General features: G+C 41.6%; 1 protein-coding gene across 3 annotated transcripts in view; it reads right to left on the bottom strand.

Annotated features, from left to right (window-relative positions):
- Arfrp1 (ADP-ribosylation factor related protein 1) overlaps positions 1-25623 on the bottom strand; it is a 140305-nt gene that overhangs the window by 28776 nt on the left and 85906 nt on the right. For all 3 annotated transcript variants that reach the window (XM_067124220.1, XM_067124221.1, XM_067124219.1), the window contains exon 4: positions 15381-15462. In XM_067124220.1, the coding sequence (XP_066980321.1) occupies positions 15381-15462 (82 nt within the window). The remainder of the gene's footprint in view (positions 1-15380; positions 15463-25623) is intronic.

The following is a 25623-nucleotide window of genomic DNA, read 5'->3' as shown; positions in this document are numbered from 1 at the left end:
TGTCAGATCCACAGTACGCACATACAGATGTATTACGGCAATTTTTCCTTGTATGTCCATACATACTACAGGTTTGGCACTGTAGTGGTTTTGGAACATACGGTCTCAGTTCTCTGCTTTGGCCCAAGATTTTAATTTTTATGGGTAATTCATGGCCTTCAAAATTTTATCTTTGCTATTTTTAGTGTTTTTCCATTACTCAGTCTACTTTCTATGTCGTATATTTCGCAGTCTTGTACATAGGTGTACCTTTTTTTAAGGGAATCTAGCAATATTTTCTTTTCTATTGGTTCATCATTATCAGGGAGTACTATGGTACCCTGTACACTGTTCATATTGTCATGTTTTTAATATGGACTTTTACATTGTCAATATTTTTATATTTAAGTAATTTTCTGATTGATTTCTTGTTGTGGTTTCTATTAACCACACTTGTTCTTTTGCTTGTCTGAATGACACTTCAGTAGCTGAATGTCGATTCAATAGCAAGTTTTCCAGTTTCAATGCTGATATTTTTTCTCTATTTCTAAGGTCAGGAATCTTGACCAACTTCCACTCCCAAAGAGGGAGTCAAAGTGGGTCAAGGTTGGGTCAAGATATTTGGTTTTTTTGGTTTGTTTTTCATTGGAGCATAGGGCTCCAGTATAATTACGTTCATATTTTTTTCTGATTTTTCCAGAGAGAGGTCAGAGGTTCCTGCGGTTGTCAACTGTGCAGAGTCACCACCATCAAAAGGTCCAGGGGTACTTAAACCATTAACACAACTTTGCATTAAGATTGAAGTAAAACAAAACAAAAAATAAATAAATAAAAATAAATAAACCTGAAAACCTTAAAAAGATACCATCAGCCTTTCGTGGGGTTTATTCTTCCGCCAATGGCACAAGTGAGAACTGCCTCCCAAATGTCCACGTCCCTACCCTACCCCATAGGAGATGGCACAACATGATTAAAGTGGCCCAAGGCCAAGTGTAAGCCAAACCCGCTTGCTAGGACTGAGAGTATTACAAGAATACAATCATCCCCACCCTAATCATGTTATTGGCAAACCGGATAGAATGCCGAGAGTCCTATCCCTAGAACCAGAACCCCCTGGAATCCGTGGTCCAGCCCTAAAGAATAGTTCCGCCTGCTATCTCTCAGGTCCGAGCATTATCGGGCAGTTGATGGTCCTACCACAGTTCCCACTATTTAGCTTCAGATATAAACCCATTCCCAGCTATGATATCTTTTCCTATTTATCAGGCCCAATAAATTTTAGTAACAGTGGAAAATTCCACAGAATTTAATCCAAACTAATATATAATGGTATGTGGGACTCTTGGATTAAACCCGGGAGCAGATTCCTGGGGTTCAACAGCCCCCTCACCACGTCAAGGTGGTCCCAAAACAAGGGGTCTAAGATAGAAAACTGGTTGACCACACCTTAAAGCCGAACGTGCAAGGTGATACACACAATACATCTACTGATTCTAATGAGTGTAGTGAGCATGTTGAACAGACAAGGTGCAGCTGGTGATGTAACAGAATCCCTGCATGAACCACATACCTCTGCTTCTGTGACACAAGATTCAAGAACTAAATCAGGTACTGGATATTCAAAGAAGCGCAAATTTGATGACAGTTATATAAAACTTGGTTTCATGTCAGTTGGAGATGAAAATGTTCCTGATGGACAATGTGTTGAATATAATCAAGTTTTGGCTAATAGTAGTTTGAATCCTGAAAAATTGAGGACGCACCTTGAAACCAAGCACCCACAGCTCGCTAACAAACAGTGATTATTTCATAAGAAAACGAGATCAGTTAAAAGGGACTATTGCTTCCATCAAGAAATTTGCTTACCAAGACAACAGAAATGCACTTGAAGCCTCATACCATGTAAGATACCATATTGCTAAAGCTGGTGAAGCTCATATGATTGCAGAATCTATACTGAAACCATGCATGAAAGATGTGATTTCCTGTATGTTAGGAGAGAAACATAGCAAGATTCTTGACACAATACCCCTGTCAAATGGCACAGTATCACAAAAAATCAAAGAGATGGCAGAAAATTGTGAAACATAGTTAATATATCACATAAAAACAAGTCCTGTGGGCTTCAACATTCAATTTGACAAATCTACGGACGTTGCGGGTCTAGCTGTCCTCCTTGTGTTTGTACGGTATGTTTCAGATGAGTCTCTGCACGAATATCCACTGCTGTGCCAAGCTATTGAAACGACAACAAGAGGCGAGGACACATTTAAGATCTTCGACACTTTCTTCACTAACAATGATCTTAGGTGGGACCTGTGCATAGCTGTCTGCACTGATGGTGCAAAGGCAATGACAGGCCCAGTAAAGGGTGTTATTGGTCTCATAAAAAATGTTGCACCTGCTATGGAGCATAGACACTGCTGCCTTCATAGAGACACACTAGCTGTGAAAAAGATGCCATGTGATCTAAAAGAGAAACAAATGAAGTGTTTGCCTCACTGTGTCATGAGATGGGGTCCAATCACAGAACTTTGCTGCTACATACAGAGTTGCATTGGCTATCTTGCAGTAAAATTCTTTCACGTGTATGAATTGAGAAATGAGACTGAAGTATTTCTCAGCGAGCACAAGTCTTCTCCGGCAACCTAGTTCATTGATGAAGTCTGGGTATAAAAGGTGGCCTACCTTGCAAATATATATTTTGAAATTAAATGAGCTTAACTTATCATTACAAGGTTCTAATATCAACATTTTGAATGTTCAAGGCAGAATTGAGTCCGTTCTTCTTAAGACTGAGTTCTGGATTGGCTGTGTAAAGAAAAACCAGACAGAGTGTGTGACAAATTGCCATGCATTCCTGAATGAAAACTTAGAACTGGCTGACAGTATAAGAGACTGCATGATTCAGCACCTCCAGCAATTAAAGGATAATCTACGAGAGTATTTTCCAAAGCAGTCAGACACTCTGACATGGCTATGCAACCCATTCATGGATGCAGATAATGTCATGAAGCTGAATCTGTCAGTGACTGAAAAAGAACGGCTAATTGATGTTTCAATCGACCTTACTTTGAAAACTAAATACAAGGACTTTCTCCTTTCTTTCTTGGCAAACCTACTGCATGAGTACCTGGAATTGGCAAAAAGAGCATTGAAACATCTCATGCCCTTTGCAGCAACATACATGTGCGAAGCAACTTTCTCTCGCTATACTGCAATCAAAAACAAATGTTGAAGCAAGGTGGATGCCGCACCTCATGCGTCTGCAGTTAATGTAATTCCAGATTTTGATGGTCTCTGCTTCCAGAAACAACCTCACCCACCACATTAAATAAGGTAAGAATGTTGATGCTGAGTAAGTACTAAGCTGCACTTTTATATAGCTGTGTGTGTGTGTGTGTGTGTGTGTGTGTGTGTGTGTGTGTGTGTGTGTGTGCGTGTGTATGTGTGTGAGGCAGGGGGTTTCCACCCATATATATTGGGTGAGGGGGTCGTAGGGGGTTCTGCTGAGTACCAGCAAAAGCAGAAGGGTTCCGTTAGTTGGAAAAGTTTATGACGCATGTTCCGGGGTTGCGACACTTCCGACGCTGATCTAACGGAAGAAATATGGCTACAAAACGGCAGAATAATAAAAATTTGGAGGGTTTTGATGAGAAATGCAATATAAATGCAGTTTACATTAATACACCCAAAGCACTAAAAGTAAGGTTTTCTTAGGATTTTTTTTACCGTTTTCGAAGATTTTTCAGCTTACGACGATTTTCGGATTATGATGCAGCGTAGGAACGCAACTCCCATCGTAAACAGGGGACTGCCTGGAATAGTAATGAACTTGAGAATAAAAATTTGCTAACATTGAATTGAATCAATGCTGTTGAACCAAGCCCTTTGTTGGCAGAGTCGGTTGAGCTTCAGACTGTCACTCGATGGGCCGGGGTTCAATTCCCGCGGCCGGCTGATGAAGAGTTAGAGGAATGTATTTCTGGTGATAGAAATTCATTTCTCGCTATAATGTGGTTCGGATTCCACAATAAGCTGTAGGTCCCGTTGCTAAGTAACCAATTGGTTCTTAGCCACGTAAAATTAGTCTAATCCTTCGGGCCCGGCCTAAGAGAGCTGTTAATCAGCTCAGTGGTCTGGTAAAACTAAGTTATACTTACTTACTTACCTGATAAGAGAGCTGCTACAGGTAGATACTGCCTCTGGTTGGCGCTCATCTTATCCAGTAGAGGCGAGGTGATATAGCCTTGAGGGCCTACTACTACAGTGGTTGCTTTGCAGCGATGGACTAAATTCCAATGGCTGGCAAAGAATACAAGATGCCCCTGCCCAGGGCACAGTACCACACAAAGTAACCAGAACAAATAGTAACACAAAAACAAAATTAAAAACATCAATACCCAACTATTAAAAACTAAAGGACTGAAGGGTACGCCAAGTGCATAGTACTGTACTCCCAGGCTCCCCTAAGACTCAACACCCTAAGCAAGGCAAAGAGAATAAAGAAAGGGCATTGCTTTCTACGTTTCCTCCCCCAAAACTACGCCAGCTGCATAAAACGGACCCAGGGTACTGCACTGATCATAAATTGTTTCGATATCCCTTAAATAATGAGATGCAAACACTGACTTGCACTTCCAAAACATCAACTGTACAATAAACGAGAGGGATAAATTGCACTTTAATGCCAAAGATGTAGCAACAGCTCTTATCTCATGGGCCTTTACCTTACATGAGGAGAGAGAGTCTTCGCTAACCACAGAATGAGCTTCCGAAATCAAGTACCTGAAAAAGAATGCCAGGGCATTATTAGACAGAGGCCAAGAGGGTTCACAAAACACCAAAGATTTCTTGAATTACCACGAATAGACTTTGTTTTGTGAAGATAAAACTTAAAAGCCCTCACATGACAGATAGTTCTCTCTTCTTCAGACGGGCCTACTATCTCAGTCAAGCTCTTAATCTTAAAAGAACAAGGCTATGGATTCGATGGCGATTCATTCTTAGCTAGAAATCCTAGGGAAAAGGAACAAACTGCATTCCCCTGGGAAAATCCGACATTTTTGTCCAAAGCATGGATCTTGCTGGACCTTTTTGCAGTGGCCAAGGTGACCAGAAAAAGTGTCTTTCTGGTAAGATCCCTTCAAGAGATGGACAGCCACTTCAGCACTGTGTCTAAATTCCATTAAAGACTTTTCTTTAAGCTTTGTGGTATTAAAGGACTTACTAAGATCAGACAAATCTTGGTTAGAAGTTAAGTTAGATCCGCTGTGGTGGAAAACCGAGCTAAGCATTGCTCTGTAGCCCTTTATGGTAGAAGTGGAGAGGCCTTTAGTTGAGCGTATAAAACAGCAGAAAGTCTGCTATTTCTGTTACAGAGGTACTCGAAGAGGACACATTATTTCGTCTACACCAAGACCTGAAGATAAATCACTTAGCCTGGTAGACTTTATCCGAAGATTGCCTCCTGCACTTAGCAATCGCGTCTGCAGCTGCTCTTGAAAAGCCCATCTTTCGGAGCAGTTTGAATCCAGTTAGGGCCAGAGAAGACAGGTTTTGGTGAAGCTGTCGGAAGTGTGGTTGCCTGAGAGGTTGTTGCTTCTATGGTAACAGCCTCGGGAAGTCTGCAAGAAGTACCAACGGATCCAGAAACCACTCCTTTGCTGGCCAGAAGGGGCTATCAAAATCATACACAGGTTTAGATGAGACCGGAATTTGTTGAGTACTTGTCTCACCAAACTGAATGGGGGAAAGGCATACAGATCTTTGCCTGACCAGTCCTGCAACACTGCATTAGTTGCCCATGCTAAAGGATCTGGCACTGGTGAGCATAAGAGAGGAAGTCAACAGTTCCTGGAGGACGCGAATATGTCTATCATGGGTTTCCCCTACAGCTTCCACAGGTCAAGACAAACCAATGGATCTAATGCCCATTCTGTGGGAAGGACCTGTTTCTTGCAGCTCAATTAGTCCATCAGAACTTTGAGTTTCCCTTGGATAAAGCGTGTTACCACTTGCCAGTAGTTTCGGTTTAACCAGAGAAGAAGAACTTCTGCTGTTTCATACAGAGAGAGAGTGAGTTCCCCCCTGTTTCTTGATGTACGCCAGAGCAGTCATGCTGTTTGAATGCATTGCTATAGTCTTGCTGTGCACTTCTGAGGCAAAGCACTGCAGGCCTAGAAATATCATCTGTACTTCCTTCACATTGATGTGCCAGTCTTTCTGTTCCTGGGACCAGGTACCTACTGGGGCTCAGAGGGAGAAGAGATTTCCTTTCTGTTAGCCTCTTCCCAGAATTCCACCAACGAAGATCCTCTTTGATTTCCATAGTTATCGGAAACACAAACAAGTCTGGGAACTTCCTCCTGTTCCAGCTGGCTCTTAGGAAGAATTGGAGAGGTCTCAGGTGTATCCTCCCCAGAGAGACAAACTGCCCCATGGATGAAAGGGTACCCTGGAGGTTCATCCTTTGATTGGCCGAGCAACAATCCAGTTCCAAAAACTCGCTTACCATCTGAAGACACTTTTCTACTCTCTTCGGGACTGGGAAAACCTGAAAATCCTTAGAGTTGATCATCATTCCTAAATAAGGAATCTCCTGAGAAGGAGTCAGGAGAGACTTGTCTCGATTCATGAGGAGACCCAAGTCCTGGGCCAGGAGAAGGATTCTTCGAATGTTCTCCGTACATTGAACTCTCGAGTGGGAACGCAGTAACCAGTCGTTGAGGTATAGGGAGATCTTTATCCCCATCAGAGGAAGCCACTTTGCGAGGGGAGCCAATACCCTGGTAAAGACTTGAGGGACCGTCGAAAGACCGAAACACAGGGACTGAAATTGGAACACCTCGCCCTGGAGCACAAACCTGAGGTACTTTCTTGAAGCACGATGAACTGGAATATGAAAGTATGCGTCCTGCATGTTGATGGATGCCATCCATTCTCCCTGGCGAATGGATGCTAGGACTGACTGGTTTGTTTCCATCTGGAAGGTTTGTCTTGTCTTTTGGACAAAGACATTCAGTGTGCTTACATCAAAAACTGGTCTCCAGCCCCCCGACGACTTGGGTATTACAAAAAGATGGTTGTAGAATCCCAAAGAATGAATGAATGAATATTTACTTCTTTTGGGTTTTTGTACTGGAGCATAAGGTTCCAGTGTAATTACACTAGGTTCTTTTTATATTTTTCTAAAAGGTTGACAGAGGAGGTTCCAGCAGTCGTCAACTGTGCCGAGTCACTACCATCAAAGGGTCCAGGAGTATTCAAATCTTTACTTTTACTATCATAAAGATTTGAGAGGGAGAAAAAAAATTAAACCTGAAAACCTTAAAAAGATATCATCAGCTTTTCATGGAGTTTTATTCTTCCACCAATGGCCCAAGTGAGAACCGGCTCCCAAATGTCTGCGTCCCTACCTACCCCACAGGGAATGGCACAACATGATTAAAGTGGCCCAAGTGTAAGCCAAAACCCACTTGCTAGGACTGACAGTATTACAAGAATAGAATCTTCCCCACCCTAATCATGTTACGGGCAAACCGGATAGAATGTAAAGAGTCCTATCCCCAAAACCAGACCCCCCTGGAATCTGTGGTCCAGCCCTAAAGAACAGTTCCGCCTTTGAGCTATCAATCTGATAACTCTCAGGTGCGAACATTATCAGGCAGTTGATGGTCCTACCACAGTTCCCACTATTTAGATTCAGATATGAACCCAATCCTAGCTATGATATCTTTTCCTATTTATCAGGTCCAATAAATTTTAGCAAAAGTGGAAAATTCCACAAAGTAGTCCAAAGAAATATACAGTAATACCTCGATCTTACACGATTCGAGTTGAACGAATTCAAAGACACATGAACTTTTCATTGGAACCTAACAAATTGTCATACGTGATTTTTTCACAGACATGCGGCATTTGCGAATCCTTGCGAAACCCTACGAAAGTGTTTGTTTACATTTTTATGAAATTTCTAAGTTTTCAAGCTTGTATGCGTAAATTAAATAACATTAAATAATAAAATCAATAATTCTCTCTCTCTCTCACCGAGATGAGAGAATTTTTATGGTCACATGTATATGTTTACTGTACAGTATTTGTTTTGTATGATAAATATATGATTTACTTAATAATAAGTACTGATTTTCAACTATATACAGTAGAACCCCGGTCCTCGACTGTACTAGAACTCGAAATAATCGGATTTCAACACGAAATTTTGAGTAAATTTTGTGTCGGAGTTCAAACAACAAACCGGAATCCGACCCGATGAATCATATGATGTTTGTAGAAAAAAGTTTCAGGCGGCTGCCGCTAGTTGGCGTTGTTGGTGGCGTTCTTCCCATGCTTATTTAAAAGCATTTAAAGCCCACACATGCTGCTGCTGCTGCTGTTGAAAAACAAGCCATATTATCACATGAAATTAATAATACGGTATTTATAAACCGAATTACTGTATGTCTGTTATCATAAAATTAAGAAAAATTTTTCGAAATTACGCCGAACTCAGCAGCCTGTGGCAGATATAATGTTTATGTAATTAGTACCGCGATACACCACCAGGGCGGCACTCTGGTTTGTTTATATCTGCCACAGGCTGCCGAGTTCGACGTAATTTCGAAATTTTTCTTAATTTTATGATAACAGACATACAGTAATTCGTTTATAAATACTGTATTATTAATTTCATGTGATATGGCTTGTTTTTCATTGTTATCATTATTAACAACAGTTTTCATGTGTACCTGTTACAGTACATTTTGTTAGTGCCAATAAGGCTACTTAGCCTAGCCTATGGTAATACGGCCGCATTGGTCATAGGCCAACTTTTTTGATACAGTATGCATTTAAAAATGTAAAAAGTGCTTCTGATACGGTAAGTTTTTCAACTCTGAACCTATTTAATTGTAATTTGTGTAAAGTTTTGTATAATCAGGGATGGATTAATCCATTTTCAGTTATTTCTTATGGGACAAATTAACTCAGAATTCGACAAAATCGAATCTCGACACTTCTTCTGAACGAATTAGCATCGAGAACCAAGGTTCTACTGTATATAATAATAATAATCATAATAGTAATAATGTAATTGTAATTACAAAATTTATACATTTCTATAGTGAATTGTGATATTTTAAACAAATAAATATAATTTCCCAATCTTTTGTGAAACCTTTGAAGAGAGGGGCGAAGGCAAAGCTGTCAACTATGTCAATCATTGCCAATTGCGTGTCAAGGATTTTTATGTACTATCTCTCTCTCTCTCTTTCCTTCATAAACCAAGAATTTCCATCTTTTGATATCTAACATAAGAATAACTTTCTCTCTCTCTCCTTCTCATGTTATTCTCTGTCTGTAATAATTCATAAATAATTTAACTTGACATTTTACATAAGGACAACTCTCTCTCTCCATAACTGATAAATAATCTCTCTCTCTCTCTCTCTCTCTCTCTCTCTCTCTCTCTCTCTCTCTCTCTCTCTCTCTCTCTCTCTCTCTCTCTCTCTCTCTCTCTCTCTCTCTCTCTCTCTCTCTCTCTCTCTCTCTCTCTCTCTCTCTCTCTCTCTCAGTTAGCGCTCACACATTTTTATAACTTATTATTTTTCTGTACGTCTTTACCTGTAGAGTAGATAGCTTAAATTGTTCTAATTTTACCTCTACGAACTGTAAATGCGCTAGTGTGGCAAGTACGTTCTAAGACAGAGACATAATAACTAAGAGTTGTAGTAATCCAAATAAAAACACTGCTCATGAAAAAGCATTTCAGAACAAAGGAACAGAAGGGAAGGGAGCGAGCCTTTGACTCAGCCCTGGTCCCCCCTCCAAAAAGCAGGTCAAGAAACAAGACAGGAACTGTAGACAGGAACTCCCACTGGTCCTGGAGAGCAAGTCGGGACCAAACGCACTGATAAAGTTTTGGCAACATCAACCTCTGTGTTGAGGGAGAGGGGGAAAACTTGCTAGATTTAAGCAAGAAGTATCTTCATGTGACAGAATATGAAACCCTCGCCTGGAAACACAGAAATACCCGCCTTGTCTCAAGCCTCTCAATCTACACATCTGAAAGACTAATACATTACAACATTCCAAGAAATTGTGTGGACAAAAATAAAAAAAAATTGTTTGTTCATGAAAAAGCATTTCAGAACAAGGAGAAAAAGAATGTTGAAGAGGGAAGTTCTTAAAAACAAGGTTGAGACATCTAAAAATAGAACAGTTGGCAGTCGAGAGTTGGATATGCCTCCAATTCTCCACAGCTATGTGATAAAGAAAACAGAATACATACAACAAAGACCAAGGAGATAGGTGCTGGGTTTGCGTAAATACGAAAAAGCAACAAAAAAGTATGTAAAATGATTTATAAGGAAAAAAGCTCCAACTTGTACAGGCTTAAATGAGTCAATAAGGCTATGTAGCAAGAATAACTGAATATATCATTAGGGAGACATAGGCAAACACATTGAAATGTTTCAATATATCCATATATGCAAAGCATAAATAAAAAATATACACAACACATCAGGAAAACAATTATATTTAAACACAGACGAGAAAAGTTGAATGGTAGGTCGGAGAAAAGAAACACATGTCTACATGAGACAGTGGCCAAAATTAAATTGGGTAGAATTGAATGTGCACCAACTTGGTGGGCAGTGCTTCTGCCCTTACCATCAGTAGCTATTACCATAACCACCTTGATACAGGCTACTCCAGGAGCAAGAGCCCGTGCTGGCATAAAGCCAGCTTGATCAAAAGCAACAACCACCTTGCAAAAGTTTAACAGCTGGTTTTCCAACTTGCTGAAAGTTAATCCTATATATAAAGACCAAGGGTTTGTATTTGTGTAGGAACAAAGGTCCAACCACAGTGAAGCTTGTAACGCAGTCATGGCAACTGACTCAATAGGTCATGTTTCAGTAAAAATGCATATCTCCTCTGCACAAGCTGTTCCCTGGAAATACTGTTCATCAGTCCTGAGCCTAACAGGTTCACCTGTAGGGGGGAAGGTCATCTGGAGTTCAGTATTTCCAGTATTATGTTAAATGTGCAGGAAGCAGTTAGATGATCATCCAGAAAAAAAGGGAGTACTTTATCATCTGGAGTTTAGTATTTCCTGTGGGGTGTAAAATGTGGGGGAAGCACTTGGATGAGCATCCACAAAAAAGACAGTTTTCCAATCCAATGATCAGAGTCCAATTTTTCCAGTACAAGCAGCAACCAGGGTAAGGCCTAAAGGATTTTATGTTGATTAACAGATGCTGAAAATCTGCTCTGGTTGCTTCCCTAAGCCTCTGCACTCATATAATCCCAATGACCTCTCCCAGACAGTGAGGCACAGTCTGAAAATGCTTAAAGGCAAATGCATGCACTCACCTTGAGCTGGAAGTCTAACTTCTAGACTTTGACCTTGGTAAGCAAGGCTAGTACACTGCCTATCCCATGCAGAGCAGTACAACACCCTGGTAAACCTGGGGCTGAGCACAGCCCGGAAAATGATCATAAGCACATCCCAGGATGTACCAAGCTAGCTCTGAAGAGCCAGTACAGTAGGTAATATGGGGATATATGGACTCTCCCTACATGCTTCCCAAGATGGCATGGATATACTGCAGAAGGAGACAGGAGTCAGGGTTGGTCTTCCTCCCCAAGACAAGATCCTGCAGATGTCTGAGTGACCAAAATTGTGGATTGGGTAACCAGTTAAGGGAGGACTCATGCACAGGTGATCAATCACAAATGAACTCATGAGCCGATCCACCATCACCAGCCATGATCACCAGTTCTTTCCAAATTGAATGCAGAGATCACTACCACTCTCAACAGAGTGACAGCCACTAGGGACCTTCTTACCTTTGTGTGGGGGCTGCCTTCAGGACTTCTTCATATGCTTCCTGATGGTCCTGAAGATGAGAGAACGGTGAGGATGAGGATGAAGAAGATAAATAAGGGGAAGCACGATGCTGCTTCTACAAGCTCCACAAGTCTCTTCAATCTCTAACAAATCCACCACAGACAATGTCAAGGCAGGTATCCTTGAAGGGCAGGAGCAAGGGCTGCCAGAGTAGTGGAAACAGTAAAAACAAATGGTAGGTACGATCTTAATTAGGAAGACAACTGCCAAAGTAGTGGGGCACATTGAAACTGATGCAGACAAGGCACTTAACCCTTAAACGCCGACTGGATGTATTTTACGTCAACAAAAATTGTCTGTCGGGTGCCAAGTGGATGTAAAATACGTCGACTACAAAAAGTTTTTTCAAATATTCGCGGAAAAATACTTATAGGCCTCGTTTGCGGAAAATTTTAAATCACGCGCCTTGAGGGATGCTGGGAGTTCACGGATCACGCTGTTGTTTTGTTTACAAGCGTGACCCAGCTGCGCATGAGCGAATTTCTTTCTTATCCCAGAGGGAAGCATCAGCTAACTCTGCTGAAAATCTCGGAAATTCTTTAGTCACTTTGTCGTAATTTTTGCACCGTTTTCTATTAGCCTTTACATAAAGTTTTATATATGAAAAGGTGTGCAATTTCATGTAGAATACAACAAAAAATAACTCAATGTTGTAGCTTTTATCAATTTTGACATATTTTCATATCAATCACGATAAGTGCCAAAATTTCAACCTTCAGTCGACTTTGACTCGACCGAAATGGTCGAAAAATGCAATTGTAAGCTAAAACTCATACATTCAGGTAATATTCAATCATTTACCTTCATTTTGCAACAAACGAGAAGTCTCTGGCACAATATTTCGATTTATGGTGAATTTTTGAAAAAAACTTTTTCCTTACGTCCGCTCTAACTCTGCTGAAAATCTCAGAAATTCTTCAGTCACTTTGTTGTAATTTTTGCACTGTTTTCTATTAGCAGTTACATAAAGTTTTATATATGAAAATGTGCACAATTTCATGTAGAATACAACAAAAATAACTCATGGTTGTAGCTTTTATCAGTTTAGAAATATTTTCATATAAATCACGATAAGTGCCAAAATTTAAACCTACGGTCAACTTTGACTCGACCGAAATGGTCGAAAACTGCAATTGTAAGCTAAAACTCTTACATTCTAGTAACATTCAATCATTTACCTTCATTTTGCAACAAACACGAAGTGTCTAGCACAATATTTTGATTTATGGTGAATTTTTAAAATAAACTTTTTCCTTACATCCACGCGTGATAACCCGGCTGAAAATCTCAGAATTTCTTTAGTCACCTTGTCGTAATTTTCACACCGTTTTCTATTAGGCATTACATAAAGTGTTATACATGAAAATGTGCACAATTTCATATCGAATACAACAAAAAATAACTCATTGTTGTAGCTTTTATCAGTTTTGAAATATTTTCATATAAATCACGATAAGTGCCAAAATTTAAACCTATGGTCAACTCTGACTCGACCGAAATGGTAGAAAAATGCAACTGTAAGCTAAAACTCTTACATTCTAGTAACAATCAATCATTTACCTTCATTTTGCAACAAACACGAAGTCTCTAGCACAATATTTCGATTTATGGTGAATTTTTGAAAAAAACTTTTTCCTTACCTCCGCACGCTTACTCGGCTGAAAATCTCAGAATTTCTTTAGTCACCATGTCGTAATTTTCGCACCGTTTTCTATTAGGCGTTACATAAAGTGTTATACGTGAAAACGTGCACAATTTCATGTAGAATACAACAAAAAATAACTCATGGTTGTAGCTTTTATCAATTTTGAAATATTTTCATATAAATCACGATAAATAGAAAAAATTTGACCTTCGGTCAACTTTGACTCTACCAAAATGGTCGAAAACTGCAATTGTACGCTAAAACACTTACAGTCTAGTAATATTCAATCAATTATCTTAATTTTGCAATAAACAGGAAGTCTCTAGCACAATATTTCAATTTATGGTGAATTTTTGAAAAAAATTTTTTTACATCCGCACGTTACGAATTCATGCATCATTTGGTGATAATATTTTCTCTGTGTTGCTTTGATCGTTTTACAATTTGTTACATATCAAAATCATCACAATTTAGTGTACAATACAACGAAAAAAACTCATTAGCTTTAACCGTTTTGCTCACAGTGCGATTTGTATACAATTATATGAAATTTTTTTCGCGCTGTGGTATATTCCAATATTTATATATGATGATATTTTTTTTCATTTCTGATGGCTGCATATTAAACTTCAGGCAATGAAAAAAAAAGGAGCCAAAATTGAACTCTTAATCTTAAAAACTAAGCGTGCTGTGATTTTTTTAAAAAACTTTTTTTCCGCTTCGGCGCGAACTCCCGAACCCCGACAGCATACAGCAGACACTTCTGTAAATAGAGGCTCGGTGTTTAAGGGTTAAGCCAAAGCTAAAAGTTCTGAGAAGAGTTAAAAAGGAGGGGGTCTCCAAGAATATCTATGGAGGGCCACACCACCTTCGCACCATCTCTTAAAAATATCTCACTGCACAAGCAAGAGAGGTGGACACTGAACAGGGAACAATGAGGGTTATGGGAACAGACACTGTACCAACTGAAGCACCATACAGAGAGTCTTCCAATAGACTGCCATTTGGTCCACATGTATCCTCTTCGGACCATGCAAGGGAAGAAAGGAGGACATCAAACCAACAGCAGAAGCAGAGGTCCAAGAAGGTGAATGGCAAAGGAGAATGGGAGTGTATTGATAATGGTTTCCCAACTACTTCTGCAGGACCTTACCTCTTTCACTTGGGGGGAGACCATGAGGGACATTTAATGCTGTTGAGAAACAGCATACTGTACACTCCTGCCCAATGCAAAAGGCACATTATGAATTTAGCTCAACAGAAACATAGCATGAAGCTTACAAACACATGTTCCCAACCTTGGCATCTACACTAATCATTCTTATGAGGTGAAGAATCTTGAACGCCATCATGCTTATAAAAGGCATGACCAAAATCATAAACAAACAGGCCAAAGTCATCAGCCACTCAACCCCAGATATCCTGTATTTATTAGTACGGCTTCAACAAAAATAGCCATGACATTACAGTACAAGACATCTATTCATCGAAGTGACCAAAGAAAAATATAAGTGTGTTGTTAGCTAAGTGAGTGGGGTGTTCTTCCATCCCTCACTCACCTGCTGTAGTTAACTACATTGTTACAAAGGCCCAACAACCAAACTAGCTTCCCTTAAATGTAATTCACAAGACATGTTTTCATTCTCATACGAAAAAATAATACTTCTGATATAAAAATCTGTTCTTTAAGTTACTAAAATACATACATCAACAAACAAATCTAGGGATTTCTATTCAATCCATTTCCATCTACTACAATACCTCCCATTAAAAGGTACACAAACTATCTTGACCTATATTTAAGGAAAGACTTTTAACAATATTATAACTCAAAATACATACCAAAAGCTTCTTTTGATTCACCCATTCGCTCCCGATCTGCTGAGTCCACCATATATATTACAGCATGACATTCTGCATAATACTGAAAAGGAAGAGCTTCTTCAGTTACATGCTTTCTTTCAAACTTTATCCAGTCTTTACAACATAACTATTCAAAACAAACTTGCTAATTCAACATGAAGGACTATAAATAAAAATCATTAAAGCATGTTTCACATCAGAATTTTCTCACATTCCATGCAATAATTTAACCTTTTTTGCTACATAAAAATTTTGGTAGAAAATGTAATTATATAACCAATGAGGTATAGTGCTAAAACTGCCAACTGTAAAATGCTTGTCTATACAGTAGTCTATTTAATTCCATCTGTCCAGTCACCAATGTAGGTTTTAATTATATATGGGAATACACATGCCCAGCTCATTACTGGCTAAAGATCAACATTTCTAAAGATATAGATACAAACTGTTTTTTCAATAATACATCAAAATGCTCTATATACAAGTACCTACAGTCTACACAGATCAAACACAAACAAATAATGGGCTTTAAATAATTATGGTTAACTCATTTTAGATATACAAAAAGACATATGGCTATGCAAGTGCGAATGAAAGGTAATTTAATAATTTCTTGCATGTAAATCACAGAGTACCCTAATATTCAAAATAGCAAAATTGTTGTCTAGGAGGTTGTCTGGGGAGGTCAATGGAACAGCCACTGCAACATTTGCTGGAAAGCAGGATATTTCAGTTAGTTCATGGCAATGGTACAGAGGCTTTCAAGAGAATTTTGCCACACAACTTACTGAGCAAAAGTTTGAAATCGCATTGATGACAAATATACAGCATAAAAGGCTAGCCTAAACATATTGTTTTTTCACACTAGGGCATTAGAATGATAATTAGACTGAATGAATAAATAAAGGTTCCAAGAAGAAAATAATTTCAATAGACATGGAACAAAATTGTCTTTAAAAAAAGGCTGGTAAAATAAAATGTAGCAAATCAACAGCATGGGGCTAACTTTTGTCTGCCCATGCTTTGTGCACTAGCTGTTAACATCATTAAATGTTATTTTTCCAGTTTATGGATGTGGAAATTATTTTTGTGTCATAATATAGTTCTTATATACATGCAATTAAACTATATGATTCATAAAAAAATCGGTTCCAGGTTGCGGCTGAGGTTCCGAAGTTACAGCGCCGTAACTAGGATTCTGAGAGGCGTAGCTCTAGGCACTATAACAAAGTGAGAAAACTGGTATAGGGAGCTGTAGCCACCGGGAGGGTTCACTATCAGGAGGGGAGAAAACCGGTTTATGACCAGGGCAAAGCTTAAATAACTAAAAGACTCACCAAAGTTTCTTTGGCTCAATCAAGTTTTTTGTACAGCGTATAGTGCTGTATGAAACTCTCAGCTGGCCTTGGTGGCCTGTGTTGTTGCAGTGCAAGATGCACGATCATGGGTAACTTTAACCTTAAATAAAATTAAAACTACTGAGGCTAGAGGGCTGCAATTTGGTGTTTCATGATTGGAGGGTGGATGATCAGCATAGCAATTTGCAACCCTCTAGCCTCAGTAGTTTTTAAGATCTGAGGGCGGAAAGAAAAAATGCGGACGGACAGACAAAACCATCTCTATTTTCTTTTATAAAAACTAAAACCTGTTAAATTTTCATTACGATGTTCCAAGTTATGGCGTTTTCCGACATTGGTGCTGGAACGGAGCCCCCACCATATCCCTGGAATTGCCTGTAATATGTTTATGAAGAAGTTTCTAGCTATAGTTCCGGATCATGTGGCAGAATTTATAAACGCAAAGCGTAAGGAAAAGCGTTCGAAGAATGAGAGATTTAAATTGGATATTGTACTTGAGTTGATGGAAGATTTTGAATTTGAGAGTATGATAGATGAGAGAAGTGAAAAATTTTATTTTCATAATAAAATAAATTTTTGAACATACTTACCTGGTAGTTATATATATAGCTTAAGTCCCTGACGTCACGGCAGAATTTCAAAAACTCGCGGCAATCGCCGATCGGTAGTCAGGTGAACCACCTGTGCGCCCTCTACCCAGGTACCTGGAACCATTCCAACTATTCCTCAGATCTTCCATGCCCCTAGTCTCTAAAGGGGAGGAGGGTGGGAATATAATTATATATAACTACCAGGTAAGTATGTTCAAAAATTTATTTTATTATGAAAATAACATTTTTAAACATCTAACTTCCCTGGTAGTTATATATATAGCTGATTGACACCTTTGGTGGAGGGTCAGAGACAGCTAACATCGTTGGAATTTGCTTAAGGGTTAATAAACCAACTTAAGGTCCTTACCTGGATTAAGGAAGCTGACTTCAATGAACTCCCCCTCATTATGTCTGCTTTCCTTAAGAGGTCCAGCGATCCACTCAGGGGGCTGAAGACCTCTAGGAGCTGCCAACCGGTGTACCAACCTCTATGTGACAGACAACCTATAATACCCTTGTTCCGGGAGCCACCAAGGAACAAAAATGATCATTTGACTAAAATCGATGATTGTGGAAGACTGCGTTCAATCTTCACAAACAACCATAAAATTTCAACCATTCCAAGGTAAGAACAAAGGGTATTGTTTTATGGAATTGGATTAAGGAAGCTGACTTCAATGAACTCCCCCTCATTATGTCTGCAATCCTTAAGAGGTCCAGCAATCCACTCAAGGGGCTGAAGACCTCTAGGAGCTGCCAACGGGTGTACCAACCTCTATGTGACAGACAACCTATAATACACTGGTTCCGGTCACCACCAAGGAACAAAATGATCATCTGACTAAAATCACTGATTGTGGAAGACTGCGTTCAATCTTCACAAACAACCATCAAATTTCAACCATTCCAAGGCAAGAACAAAGGGTATTGTTTTATGGGATTGGATTAAGGAAGCTGACTTCAATGAAGTCCCCCTCATTATGTCTGCATTCCTTAAGATATCCAGCGATCCACCCAGGGGCTGAAAATCTCTAGGGGCTGTCAACCGTGTATAACCTCTATGTGACTAGACCTCCTCTCAATACCCTTGTTCCGGGCTCTACCAAGGAACTTTCATCCCAATGATTGCGAAGACTGCGTCCAGTCTTCACAAACAACCATAAAAATTCTCAATTCCAAGGTAAGAAAAAGGGGTATTGGTTTATGGGATTGTAGGGTATTCCCCTCTCCCATTACTGAATTAGATGCTATAAACGGACACAGCGTATAGCAATCTTCACATAATGTCTGGACTTGTTTTAGATAGTGAGAGGCAAATACTAACTTGCTTCTCCAGAAGATCGTGTCCAAGATACTCTGCAGGGACCTGTTCTGTTTAAGAGCTACAGAGGTTGCTACTGCCCTGACCTCGTGCGTCTTTACTTTCAGAATCTTGTGGTCTATCTCTCTACATTCCATATGTGCTTCTTTTATCAACTGTCTGATAAAATAAAACAGAGCATTCTTCGACATCTATACAGAGGGCTTTTTGACTGAGCACCAAAGCCCTTCTGAATTCCTTCTTAAGTCCTTTGTCCTATCCAGGTAGAGCCTTAGAGCCCTTACTGAATAGGACTCTCTCTCCTCCCCCCTGTTGTGTCCGTTAGGTTCGAATCTCGGTCGTTCTGGGCCAGGGTTGTGACGAGTATTCATTTTTGCAAAGAAGCCTAGTTGCAGTGAGCAGATTGCCTTGCCTTGCCTAAAATCTATATTCTTGCTGAGAGCATGTATCTCACTAACTCTTTTGCTGCCCAAACTGACCAAGAAAAGAGTTTTTCATGGTGAGGTCCTTTAAAGATGTCCTCTGCAAGGGATCGAACCTACTCCCCATGAGGAACCTCAGGACCACGTCTAGGTTCCATGCTGGTGAGTTCTCTATATACAAATTTGGGTTACTGAAATATTGGAAGAGGACACATGGTTGTCCTTGCACCATCCTCTAAATACCTCCCACTTGGATTGGTATACCTTAATAGTGGATAACCTCCTTGATTTGCGATAGCGCCAGCTGCCTCCTTCGAAAAACTTCTGGCTCTTGTGAGTTTTCCGATAGTCCGAAGGCAGTTACTAGTAGCGCTTGTAGGTTTTGGTAATATCTTTCCAAGTGGGGTTGTTTGAGTAGATCTACTCTCTGAGGTAGGCTACTCGGGATGTCCACCATCCATTCCAGTACCTCTGTGAACCAATCTCTTGTCGTTCAGTAAGGGGCCACAAGGGTCATTCCGGTCCTCTCATGTGACACAAATTTTTTCAGTACCCTGTGTATTATCTTGAAATAGGGAAATGCATACACGTCCAAGTTGGACCAGTCCACCAGGAACGCGTCTATGTATATAGCCCTGGGATCTGGTACTGGAGAGCAGTAAGTGTCCAGCCTCTTCATTTGTGCTGTGGCGAAGAGATCTATACAAGGACGTCCCCAAAGTCCTGATGTAGCGTTCATTCTGTTGAGAGGACTTTATTTCCTGCTCAGAATGTCCGCCCTCACATTTTTTCTCCCCTTGGATAAAGTGGGTTACTAGTTTTACATTCTCCTCCTTTGCCCAAAGAAGAGGTTCTCTTGTTGTCTCATATAGAGACCTGGAGTGAGTGCCCCCTTGTTTGCTGATGTAGGCCAACGCTGCCGTGTTGTCGGTGTTGACCTGCACCTCTCTGTTCCCCACTGTGTTCGAACTCCCTGAGAGCTAGAAGGATTGCAGTTAGTTCCTTCTAATTGATGTTTAACTTCTCCTGCTCTCTGGTCCAGGAGCCCGAGACTTGTTATTTCCCTCGTGTTGCTCCCCATACTGAGTCCGACGCGTCGGATAACAACACTAGGTCTGGGTTCCTCTAATATAGAGAAGGGACCTCCTGGAGCTTGACGGGGACGTTCCACCACTATAAATACGGTCTTATTGGTTCCGAAATGGGGATGCACTTGGTCTCCAGTTCTATTTCCTTGTCCCAGTTCCAATTTAGATGAAACTGTAACGGGCATAGAATTAACCTCTCAAAGGAGACAAACCGTTCCAGCGAGGAAAGGGTTCCCAGCAGACTCATCCATTCCTTTGCCAAGCATGACTGTCTCTTTATAAAGTTCTGAAATTTTCTTGAGGCTTGTCCTGTCTTTGCAATAAACGGAAAAGCCCGAAAATCCCGACTCTGAATCTTCATCCTAAGGTATAGAACCTCTTGGGATGGGATCAGCTGAGATTTCTATCTGTTTATCAGTAGACCTAATTCTTTGTTAGACGCTTGATGCCAGTGCATCTTGCGCCCTGAGCTAACTCCACGCCTTGGCTTCCAATATCTTGAAGCCTGGACGCCCTGACGCCCAATGCCTTGACGCTGACGCCTTGGGTTCATTGACGCTTGTCGTCATGGTGTTTCACTCCTAGATGCTTGACGCCACTGCATCCAGCGTCTAGAGTTTCATTCACTACGTTCAGCGTCTTAAACTTCTGGACGTCTAGAAGCTTTAGTTGGACGTCTATTATCCTTCTTCTCTTTGCCTGGTTGTCACGCTTGCACCAGGGAAGACAAAGTCTGCTGCATATTTTGTAGTAAAGCTATATGCGGGGCTTCCTGCTGTTGGGGACAGGCTGGGGAAGCCTCAACTACGGCAATTATTTCCTCCTCATCGTCAATAATGGACCGTGGAGGGGGTTCAGCAGACGAGTACCAATCCGAAGGAGGAAGAGGAGGATGTACGGAAGGCAGCACAGTGTCCGCCACGCTCTTGCAGCCTGGTATCCTGACTGAACAGAACTGTCTACGTTTGTTCTTAGTAGGAGAGCTACCCTTGGGGCTGGAAGGGAAGAGCTCCGGGCTGCTCCAGTGGCTACTATCTGTAGTCTATGAAGTCTTATCATGACGTCCCTCAATATTGGGTAACTTGCTCTTGAGAGGTCTCGGCTCCAGAGCCAGATGTCAGTCCTGTCTGTTTAGGCCGAAACAGAGAGACCGAAACTAGAAAACCTTTCCCCCCTGGACGAACTTCAGAAAATTCTTGGAGTTCAGGTGCATGGGGATGTGAAAATACGCATCCTGGAGGTCCAGTGAGGCCATCCAGTCATGCTGTCTGACCGCTGCTAGAACCGATTTTGTCGTTTCCATAGCGACCTTTGTTTATTGCACAAAAAAGTTGAGTGCAATCCCGTCTAGCACCAGTCTCTAACCCCCCAAGCATTTGGGGATCAGGAATAACCGAATGTAGAATCCTGGGGAATTCGGATCCTGAACTCTCTGTCTGGTCTCCGTTTGTAACATCATAGACACTTGTTGCTGTAGAACCTTTGCCTTGGTTCTGTCGTTGCATTTGGCAGAAAGGTCGAATTGTCTTGTTACTAGAGGGGCCCTACTCAGGCTGGACAGTCTGGCTCCTACCGCAGTCTGCAGGAGAAGAAAGGCAGGTCCTCCTTCTTCCCTGTGTAGAGCCTCTTCTCGTTGCCATTCATCTACCCGCCCTAGAGGAACCTCTATCGGAGGGCCGACCACGAAAGAGCTGAGATACCTGAAACACAGGAACCTCAGCCTTACTCTTTTTAGCGATGAAAGTCGTAGGTAGGACTTTTCTTGCTGTTTTAGATATTAAATCTTACGTGGTTTTCTGGGCCAAAGATGAAAAGGGCTCTTTACCAAATCTTGAGAGAAGAGGTGAGAGGAAAAAAGGGGTATAAATCAGTTCTGATTTTGATTGGACGTGACCCCATTAGCCAGGAAAGAGCAAAGATGGGCCCTTTTCTTCAGGATTCCCGCTGAGAAAGGTGCAGTTGATTCGTTGGAACTATCTCCGAGTCCTTTATCCATACACGACATCAGATATATGAGTTCTTCGGTGTCAGTCGTGTTGAATAATTCCATCTTCCTTCCTAAATCTCCAAATTCTTTTGAGGGGGTGGTCCAATTCTGATATCGACCAACAACTTCGTTTTCCCCATGGCCACTCGACGAGAAGAGTCAACAAGATTCGAGAAGGTTCCTGGGAAGGGGCAGGTATTTCGAGGCCGAACGATTCTCCAGTTTGATACTAAACGCTAGACCTTGAGCTAGTTTGGTTGGAGGAAAAACAAAGGCTGTCTTTCATTGTTTCTCCTTCGAAAGTATCCATTCTTCGTAAATGCTGCCCTCTTAGACGCCTTCACAAGAGGAAATTCTGAAGGCGGGGAACAAGGAGCAGTCAGGATAAATTTCTCTGGAAAAAATTTCCAAAAATAGCTTCATAATCCTTTTCAAGTCTGATAAAAGCTGATGGCCTTTTATATTGTCTTCGTCAGAAATCTCTACAATAGGATTCACAGGAGAATGCGGGATATTATCATTCTCTTCTTCCGATTTTCCGAAGACGGAAGTAGTGACGTCTTTCAAAAGATCATCTTGACGGCCGGCGTCCTGGCGTCCAGTCTCTTGACGCCTGGCGTGTTGGCGTCCATTTTCTTGAAGCTTATGTCTTGGCGTCCAGCTTCATGACGCCTGATGTCCTGGCGTCTAACTTCGACACTTGATGTCCTGGCGCCCAGCTTCTCGCCTGACATCCTGGCGCCCAGCTTCAACGCCGACGTCCTGGCGTCCAGCTTCTCGACGCTTGACGTCCTGGTGTCCAGCTTCTCGATGCTCGACGTCCTGGCGTCCTCCTCCTGGCGTCCTGGCGTCCATTCTTCTAACTTTCGCTGTCCCGTCAAACCTAGAGGTTACTTGAGAACTGGCCGCCTGTGCGACATCGGTCAAAAGCTTCCTCCGGTTGATGTACAGCAACCGGTAGACGAAAAAAAAAAACACTTTAACCTCGCCTTTCCTATGGCGGCGGGGTGAGCGTCCTGGGAAACGTCAACAGGTACGCTCGAGGGGACGACTGCTCGGTAGCTAAAGCCTCTTGCCTCCCTTCGTCTGTCGACTTTCCTTCTCACAGGGGTTGGTGAGCTTGGAAGAGGTCTAGGACTGGGAGCACAACAGGACCGAGCGGTCGCACCCTCCACTGCACTTGCACTAACAACATATTAACACTTGTATTTTTTAGATCTCTTATTGTCGATCACATATTATCCCTGTCTTCTGAGAGGGATTTTACCTGTTGGGCCAGGGTCTGAATGGCAGCCAACAAATCATTAAGTATTGGGTCCTTACCTGTTTCAGTAGGGGGTTCAGAGACTACCACTACGGGAGAAGGATCAATAGGATAGTTAGCAAGGGGAAAAGAATTAACTATTCCCTGGTTATATCAAGAAGAGTGAGAAACAGTACTCTTGGCTCTTCTGAGCCGGTCTTCCATTCCCGTTCTTCAGACATACTGAGTGGGGATCCAAGGAGACTTAGCAAGCCGCTTGCATCCCCACACACACATTTTCACACTCGATGAAGTCAGATATGTTATAAGAAAATCCGAAAGCAAACAAGCGAAAGCCAAGCCAAAGTGTACTTCACCAAAATAAGTTGCGAAAAAACACGGGCTACGAGCGAAATTCCATCGATGTTACCGACACAGCGGCAGGGAAGATCTGAGGAATAGTTGGAATGGTTCCAGGTACCTGGGTAGAGGGCGCACAGGTGGTTCACCTGACTACCGATCGGCGATTGCCGCGAGTTTTTGAAATTCTGCCGTGACGTCAGGGACTTAAGCTATATATATAACTACCAGGGAAGTTGGATGTTTAAAAATAGCAAATTTTTAAAGTAACCTGTATTTTTCCTAACGTACAAACCTGATGTTCTTTACATACAATTTAGCTTGCAAATGCAAGATGGAACAGCCATTAACTTTCAGACAAGGTCCTTAACTACTGAGGGTAAGGGGGAAACACAGCCCCCTTATCAGTCTGCACTCCACTTTGCCTTTGGCCCAGGTACCAGAATGCAGGGTGGCTGAGGTGGGTTATAAATATAAAAAACTTCAGGTTTGTATGTTAGGAAAAATACAAAATACTTCAAATGTTTGCTATTTGTTCCTACACAAATACAAACCTTCATTCTTTACATACCTGTTGTGAGGGGGGGGGGAGTCTCAGCAAATCTCTGAACCAACTGGTTGATTCTACCCAACCAGGAATACCTTCTTGGTCTGGAAGAGCTGGGGAAGGGATCCCGCACCTCTAGCTTGTTGGACATATGGGATGTTGCAACAGCTAGACTTCTGGGTTTGAAGTAGTAAGGGTACATCATTACCTTGATGAAGGCCTGGATGAACCCAATACTGTCACAGACAATAAAACTTGCTAATACAAAACAACAGATTTGTTTTACTATCTATCCCTCTCTCCCCTTGTCAAGAGGGAGGTGGGGACTTGCATCTAACAATCTACAAAAGATGAAAGACAGGGTGCCCTTGTCATGAACAACTCACCTGCATGACCAGTCCATTTAGCACGTGACAGCTCGCTACCTGCCTCTTTGCCCTATGAAAGAGAAAGGTAAAAGAGAAAAGGGAAGAGACCAGTCACTCACACACACACTCACTTACTGAACACCTCAGACAAGATGCTGCCTGTCCCCTTAGGGGAGCCAGATGAGCTACACAACTTGTCGGATAGTCCCCACAGGACCCAAGGAAAAGGTGTCCAAGTACTTGTTGGTCACGTCCTGTAGGTATAACGAAGTGAATGTGGTCTGGTGGGCCACACTTCCACTCTTAATACCTGCTGAACCAACAGGTTCTTCAGGAATGCAAGGACCAGGGCACTGCCCCTAACCTTGTGAGCTCTCGGACAGACCGCACTCCCAACTACCTCGTCACACGAAGAGTACGGCTGCTTCCTTGTCTCACAATGTTAGAAAGAGTATGTGTTCTTGGGCATCACTTTCTTGGTTGACCTGGTAATAATGAAGAAGCATCAACAATCAGCCCTGAGCTGCCGAGTTCTCTTGAGGTAGTACTGCAGCACCCTAACTGAACAAAGTAGCTTCTCTTCTTGATCATTACCTACAAAATCCTCTAAGGAGGAGAGAGACAACAACTCAAATCTGGCATCAGGGACTAATGGATTCTGAGTCTTCATTATGGATTCCAGGACAAACTTGAGCATAACAGATCCTCATCCCCTCAAGTGCTAATATCGAAGGAAAGGCCATGAAAATTGCATACTCTCTCCACCAAAACCAGGGCAAGCCGACTCACTCAACACCTCGTACGGCACAGGAATCAGGCTCCTCAATGCGATAGTCACATCCCACTCAAGGGCATGAGTTCCCTGGGTGGTCAACTTTTGAAGCTTCTCAGAAGCATGGGATCTCCCACTAAGACGAAAGATCTACAGTATCCCC

This window comes from Macrobrachium rosenbergii, chromosome 22 (genome assembly GCF_040412425.1).
Source record: "Macrobrachium rosenbergii isolate ZJJX-2024 chromosome 22, ASM4041242v1, whole genome shotgun sequence".
NCBI lineage: Eukaryota > Metazoa > Arthropoda > Malacostraca > Decapoda > Palaemonidae > Macrobrachium > Macrobrachium rosenbergii.
The sequence above is the reverse complement of the archived record's forward strand: the minus strand, read 5'-3'. Positions and strand labels throughout refer to the sequence as shown.